Raw genomic sequence first — 7713 nt, forward strand, 5'->3', positions numbered from 1 at the left:
AGATTTTCAAATGAAACAACTTTCATTATTTTTGGATTACATACATGGTAAATACATCTCAATTGCATTCAGAATTTACTTTCAAATAGACAATTTCATAGTACTATGATAATAAGGCTCAAGCTGGCATCTTAAGCTGACACAAGAAACATTTTTTAAACTTAAGAACATGGATGATAACATCACATACACCCGCCAAACTGTTAAGATTCAAAACACAGTGATAATAGCTGTAAATGCTGTGGCAGGTTAACGTTTTGGGCCTCAGCTCCTTCCATAGAAACTGATCTCCTCTGTGTTTGTCACTGAGCAGAAAGTTACCGTTAGCGCTGCATTTTCTAGCTGGGCGCTCTTTGATCCGTGTGGCCAAGAAAGAAGCTCAACACTGGCGGAACAGAGTTTGAACATTATCTGCAAACTCATTTTTTTTTCTTACCAAAATATAAAATAAAATTTAAAAAAGTGTGACCGACAACAAGATTTAGCCTCTAAGGCTCTTTAAAGTTCTTTGCCAGCACAGCAACGTGCATCTTGGTCGCACACATTACTTGTTGCTAACATGAATTTACATTAGTTTTTGTGCTGGTCTCTCATAAATATGTGCGAATAACATCATCTATGTTTTAAATGATCAAACTTTAGTAAAACATACATCAAAGGACCAATCTAGCATGCTGCCCACAAGTTGCTAGCATCCACTTTAGCACTCACTTCACGGTTCCCAGCCTGATTTCTCTCTATTAAAATGCGATTCCTGTTCTGGGTTGATTCCTCTGATCGGATTATTTTATTGTCATGGTTTTTGAAGTTTATAGCAAAACATTGCATCCGCTATTGTGGTTCTTTGAGTATTTGTTTGGCTCCTCCGTTCATCACTCGGTAAGACGTGATACCTAGTAATGTCACGCCGCATGTAACGCGATTTCCAATCCAGTAATATACTTCAGTGGTTCACGATCGAGCTGCTTATGAAGGACGACCACTTTCAGCGGTACTTCTGTGTCTTTGTGACCCAGTTTTATCACTTAATTTCCTGTAATAGTCAGACAACCGAACAAATGACAATGATTAGACAACCTTTTTATTATTATTTCGATAGAAATATGAAATATATCTTAAAGTTCAGGAGGAGAACGATCAAATTATCCTCAAAGTTTGTTTTGAATTCCAGACTGAACTGTGCTGGTTCTTCATCAATACCCTTTACTTTTATTTTTAAAAATGACATAAGTCACACTCACAAAGATCACGTCGAAAAATATGGTAATTGAAATAAAAGTTATTCTTGTTTCAAAGAGAAGATCCTTTTTGCTAAATTTTTGTGGAAGCAATTGTTTTTATTTTTGAAATTTGACAAAAATGTATTCTATCTAATAGAGTTAAGTTGAAACTGATATTAAATTTGATTGTAAATAAATAATAATACATTTGCTTCAGTAGTTTGGTGCTGAAAAACACCTCAAACTCCCATGTGTCAAAATTGTGTTTGTGAACAGAATATTTTTTATCCCCATCATTGACATTTGGTTTCAATTGAAGCTAAAAATGACTCCAAGATGAGTCATGCATTTGTTAACGGCTTAGTCGTTCTTCTTGCTGGGAATTGCTGACTTGACTGTTGAAGTTACTCATTTAAAGTGATTCATCCTTAAAAAATGTCCCTTTTTACTGTGGACATGAGAAATGATGGACTTTATCCTCTTCATCCTTCAGAATTCCCAGATTGAGCCGTCAGTTACTTATTATTTTTTCTGTTTTAACTGCATAAATAGATGAGATAAAGGGTTAAATAAAGTCCATAGAGGATCTGATTTTAAATAAGAAACTAACTAAAGTATTATCCAGTGGATTGCAAATGTGATGGCACAGTGTCGGGGCTGTTATCTGGCCTGTCCGATGGGTTTTATTAATTTGTTGTGTGGGCGGTTGTACTTTTGATTGTACAGGTGAGAGGCCTTTCCGGTGCAGTCAGTGTAACATGAGCTTCATTCAGAAATACCTGCTCCAGCGGCATGAGAAGATCCACAGTGGTACGTTATCCAACCGTCTGGTGCGTTTTTGATTTTGTCAAATGTTCAAAGTGTGTGTATCTCCTTTCCAGGGGAGAAGCCTTTCAGCTGTGACCAATGTAACATGCGCTTTATCCAGAAGTACCACATGGAGCGACACAAAAGGACCCACAGCGGTGAGAAGCCTTATCGCTGTGATACTTGCCAACAAGTAAGTACTCCCTCAAAATGTTTGGTTATACTTTATTTAGAATTATTTATTGAATCTTATCCAAAACAAAGTCCCACTCCAATCATCTTTTAATCTATTATCAAAGTGCCGTTTTTAGCAAACGTAAAAGAAAATGGTTCGTTTTCTTGGACATAAAGTCTGAAAAGTGGCAGTAGTTCATTACAAATTTACCCCTCGAGTTGGGACTGATGGCAAAGAATAAGCCTGTCCTTATTTCCCATCATCCCTTTCCCGGTAGCTTACAGCCCCTCACAAACGTAACCTGTGCAAGAAAAATGGCAAAAAATAGCTATCCAGTTGTACAACTGAGAACCACCAGACAAAGAAACAGACATGTGGCTTGCCGTAGTAGCTTCCACCCCCCAGCTACAAGCATTTCTACATCAAATTCACAATAATTTGAGTAAAGACATTACCAACATGGTCCGATACTTTGAGCATTCCCATTGCAAATTGGACCCGTGAAACGGTTCTGACCCCTACCTCTCGAGGACCCCCGTCTGTTGTTGCCCCAATCACTTGTTGATTGGCGGAAAGTGACGACATTCGAAAGCGCTAATATAGCGCCAAGCTTGTGTTTCCGTTTTCCTTTTTACGGCGGTATTCTTCTTAGCCGCCCGCAATCTTCTTTCAGACGTTAAATTCCTATTATACACTATGTACAAAAAGGGAAGCAAGAAAAAGATGAGCTGCTGGATGAGCTTCATTGTTGGAAAGGAGGCTTTAGATGTAGAATATTTTATTCATCAAACATTAAATTGTTCTATGTCCTCATGTGACTTGACAAATATTTTTACTGTTTTTTTCCTAATTGTTTGTGTAAACTATGATATCAAATACTGACAAATCAGCAAAGTTGATGTTTCTGAGTTTCTGTTTGTCCCTTTTGTAGTTTTTTTCAAGAACAGACCGGTTACTGAAGCACAAACGGACTTGTGGAGAAGCCATAAAGAAGGGTCTAGACCCGAACATGCTGGAGCTCAGTGAAGCGGAGCTTGGCCAAGGCAGCTATTCAGTCACTCAGGGAAACACCAGCAGCTCTGGACGCAAGAGGGGCAAGTCCAAAAACGGCGAGGGCGGCGAGCGCAAGAGGAAGAAGAACGCCTCCTCCTCCGCGGCGGCGTCTTCCTCCGAGGGGATGGCCCGTGAGCTGGGCCTGCATGACTTCAACATGGAGCACCCCTCTGGCTCTGACTCTGCAATGCAGGGGCGCACCCCCAAATTGGTATTTAAAAAATCTGCCCGGAAAGGACTCGACAAAGGCCTCCTGTCCCTGGACGATGGTGCCGACGAACAGAAACTGTTAGACCAGAAGGCCGTCTCCATGGATCACGTGGAAGCGTCTGGCCTCGACGGCATGGGTCTCCTCCAGGGACCCGGGGCCAACAAACCAGGGCCCACCACCAGCAGCAACTACGACGATGCAATGCAGTTTGTCAAAAAGCGGCGCTACCTCCATGCAGTTAATAATGACTATGGAGCTGGATCCCTGCACATGGCATCCCAGGGTAACAGCGTGATCCAGGGTTCCCTCGGGCCGGAGCCCACTCTGGCCATGCTGGACTCGCCGCTGGATCTTAAGCACGACAAGTCGGGCATTCCAGACGAGGTACTGCAAAGCCTGCTCGATCATTATAGCCATAAACCAGAGGGAACGCACCACCACGACGTGACTTTCGATTTGTCCGACCACCCACACCACGTCGATCTCCAGCCAGCTGCGCCCGTCACCCCGGAGCTGGAGGACGACTCGGGCAACGGGAGTGACAAATCGGCAGTAATGAACGAGTACTCCAAGTTCCTCCTGCAGGCCTTGGAGCGCACCAGCCATAGTGGACCCTTCCCCAGCCTTGGCCCCACGGGGCCTTTCCCTCTGCTGTCCAGCAGCTCCAGTCCCACCGGGCCCTTGTTCTCTGACAAACACGTCTACACCACATCCCCGCTGGACTGTGGCTACCCGCCTGCTGTTTCCTCTCCCCTACCGATCGCTGCCTCTTCCTCCGCCTCCTCCTCCTCTTCCTCCAAGTCCCACTATGGCATGCTCGTTGGATCCCCCTCGCAAGCGGGCTACCACCTGAGCTTGGACTCTACAAGTCACCAGCAGCTGACTCCCTCTCAGGAGCTGACCGAGCAACTGGAGAAGCAGCATTCCCCCGGCACCTTCAGCATCCCCACCCAGGAGCTAGCGGCTCCGCCCGACGGCCCTAAAGGGCCGCAGCCTAAGAACGGAGGGAGCTCCGCCCCCAGCAACGGCTCCACCTACCCCGACCTGTCTCCGCTGAACCCCCCGAAGGAATCCACCTACCAGATCGAGAACTTCGCCCAAGCCTTTGGGTCCCAGTTCAAGTCGGGGCGGCGGACCCCTCTGAGCTACGGGAGCGACCCGGGGGCGGAGGTCGACCACAGAATACGGACTCCAGTGTCAGAATTCTCAGGGTATACCAGTTTGTTAGCTGACGTAAGCGAGCCAGTGAGTACAGGATCAAAAACCCCCACAAGCCAAAGTTTTAGATAAGGGTTTAAGCCAGGGAGGGGGCTGCCGTTGCTGTCCACGTAGTTCCAACCCCCGCTCCAATCTCCCTCCTGTAGCTACGTTTTGTTTTACAAACACTGCCATTAAATGTTGATACAAAAATGACCAGGGAGGGTCTTTTATGGCCTCAAATGCAATTTTTTTAAATACTCATTTCTTTTTCTTTTGTTTTTTACTATGTAGTCGCCTACTTTTTGTTTTTTTTTTGGTTTGTTTTTTCTTCAAAAGTAGTGCTTTTGATATGAAACCGTACCGTAGATTTAAATGTAATTTAAAACATTTAGATGGTAGCTATTAACTAACTTGTTTTCCCCTCTCTTTCTGTGTTTTTATCAATCATCTTACCATTGTAAAAAAAAAAAAAAGAAATAAAAAAAAAGAAATAAAAAACAAAAAATGTTGATGATTTCAATAACATTGTGGCAGGGAAAGGCCCAGAATTCAAATGGCAAAAAAGTATATATTGTCTGTTACAAGAAACGTATAAACTCAGGAAAAATAGGCAAAATTGTGTAATAAAACTTTGTATTATGAGATGCAATTAGCACAGTTTTTCCAGGTGTATTTTGAGACTACAAAGCTTTGTTTTTTTGCTTTTTTTTCTACTTGTCAGGACAACAAATTTACAAAATTTCTAGAAATTCAAGTAGTTTTGTTGAGATTATGGTACTGTGTCAGAGCCACGTCTACACGACTTAGTTGTAGCAAAGTTTAGGCCAAACGTGTTCACGCAGCATGAGAGGACGACGTTTTAACCTTTGACTGAGCAGCTTTTAGCCAGAAGTTGTGCATCACTGTTACAGTTTCCAGCCTCAGATGAGTGTGTTCATGATGCTGTTACTGATGTGATATTTTTGTTTGTTTGGACACCACTTTTTCTACTCCACGTCTGCTGTTTTCTTTTTATGTCAATGGAATCAAACAAGCACTTTTTAAATAAGTCATTGGAAACAACAATAACCCACTCAACTTTGGTTTGTGACATTATGATGTTTTTTTAAAGGAGAAAACTGTGAACTGTGGGTGGGATGGGTAACTGATAGTGGTCAACTAGCTGTGACCATGGGCATTTTTTTAAACAAAAGGGTGGGTTTGTTTTTCTTCGAATTTTTTTAATGTAAAAATATGATTTGCCATAATTTTGTTATACAATATTTTTGAGAGTACCTCTTTGTATTTAAGTGTTTTTTTTTTTGTTTTTGAGAGATGGGCTGACATGCTGGAACCCTTTTATGGGTATGTCATATGCATACCGAAACCCTGTTATTTATTTTACAGTAGTAGCCTCGTCAGAACGCGTAATTTTAGGCGTCCAGCTCCGCGGAATTTCGACCAACTACCCCTTTTTACCCCCCCCCAAAAAAAGCAGCCCTGCACTCGCAAGAATAAACAATGGCCTTCTTTGTCTTCCGTGGCTTAAGCCATTCTGTCCCGGCAGCCAGGGTTGATATTTAATTTAGTTGATTTCCTGTGAGCCGTTGCCCCCCTTTTCCCTCCCCCTTCCTCTTCCTATTGAAGCTGCTCAGATCCCACAAAACAAAGACTGACTGACCAGCCACTTCACTCCAAACAAGCTATGCTTTTTTTACAAAAATAATACAAAAAAATAAGAAAAGTGGGTTTGATGGAGGAAAAAATTGACCTAAATATACCTCATATCATTAAAGCGTAAGAAAGCAGGGACGCGTTTCATGTATGTAGTGAAAATATTTGTAGTATAGGGTCGACATATTGTATAATCATTTAACACTGCCAGTGTTTACAATTATAGAGCAAATGACTCATCAAAAATGCAAATGTATTATTTTTTTTTTCTGTAAAATCATCCACACCGAGCAGTGTTGCATTATAGATGCCTCATAGAACATTCATTCTCATCTTATATCCCTTATTTTTGTTACTTCTTGCCATATTGTGTTTTGATATGATCTCTAGAAGGATATTGTTTACAAAATGTACAAAAAACACTAAAATTCTGTTTTTTTTTCTCCAGTATGCATGAAAGACTTTTTGTACGTTTTTTTTTTTTCTTTTCAGTCACATCAATACCAAATTTTGTAGCAAGAGCCTCCCCGTTCCTTTGTCTTATTCGTTCTAGACCCCATGTGATATGATTTCCCGGCTGTACCTGTTATTGAGATGAATGGATTAGAGAAGTCAATAAAAACGTTTTGTTACAAAATATGCATCTTTATTCTGTGTGTAAAATATTTCTAAATATTTTTTGGTTCTAAATATTCAATCTAAACAAACACAATTTGAACATTATTGAATAAACAAAACAATAGTAATAAAAAATGATTAAATGTAAATCAGTTTTCAAGGTCAATTAGTTTAGTATTTGTGTTTTTAAAAGTACTTCAGGTTTCTTTTGTTCTTTAATATTTTATTTTTAGTAAATATATGTATATATTAAATTAAATTTAATGAGCTAAAGATTTTTTCGTTTATATTTTTAGTTATTTTAATCATTAAATATTACTGAAAAAATTACAGTAACTTAGGAAAATATTAAGGAAAAAGCAACCTGTTTTTTTTTATACTCACTAATTTATATATATATTTATATATATAAATATATATATATCATCCATTAGGGGTCGCCACAGCGAAACAGCACCTTCTGATTTTGATAGAGTTTTTATGCCGGGAAACCCAGTTAGGCAGCAGCGTCTTTATCTGTATATATATATATCTATACATATATATAGATATATATACATATAATTTTTTTCTGAATTTACAAATTATTTTTTAAAGTTAGATATTACTGAACCAACATTTTTTAATTGACTTGGTTTTCTTTTCCTTTAAAAAGTTTTCTCTTTCCTTTAGTAATTTTTTTTTATTTTTGTATATATATATTTTTATATATACCTTAAGAAAATACAGTCTTAAAAAGTGACTTGGTTTTCTTTTTCCTTTAATATTTTTCTATT

The 7713-nt window shown here is 39.8% G+C and overlaps 1 protein-coding gene across 2 annotated transcripts in view; it reads left to right on the forward strand.

The window, feature by feature from the left end:
• Nucleotides 1-6956, forward strand: part of znf281b (zinc finger protein 281b) — a 14069-nt gene extending 7113 nt beyond the window's left edge. Inside the window, exons 5-7 of one of the 2 annotated variants that reach the window (XM_024285362.2) lie at nt 1938-2030; nt 2102-2220; nt 3134-6956. In XM_024285362.2, coding sequence (XP_024141130.1) covers nt 1938-2030; nt 2102-2220; nt 3134-4756 — 1835 coding nt within the window. In that variant the 3' untranslated portion in view covers nt 4757-6956. The remainder of the gene's footprint in view (nt 1-1937; nt 2031-2101; nt 2221-3133) is intronic. The other variant, XM_024285363.2, reaches the window with a different exon arrangement.
• The last annotated feature ends 757 nt before the right edge of the window (nt 6957-7713 follow it).

Source organism: Oryzias melastigma, linkage group LG19 (assembly GCF_002922805.2).
Source record: "Oryzias melastigma strain HK-1 linkage group LG19, ASM292280v2, whole genome shotgun sequence".
NCBI lineage: Eukaryota > Metazoa > Chordata > Actinopteri > Beloniformes > Adrianichthyidae > Oryzias > Oryzias melastigma.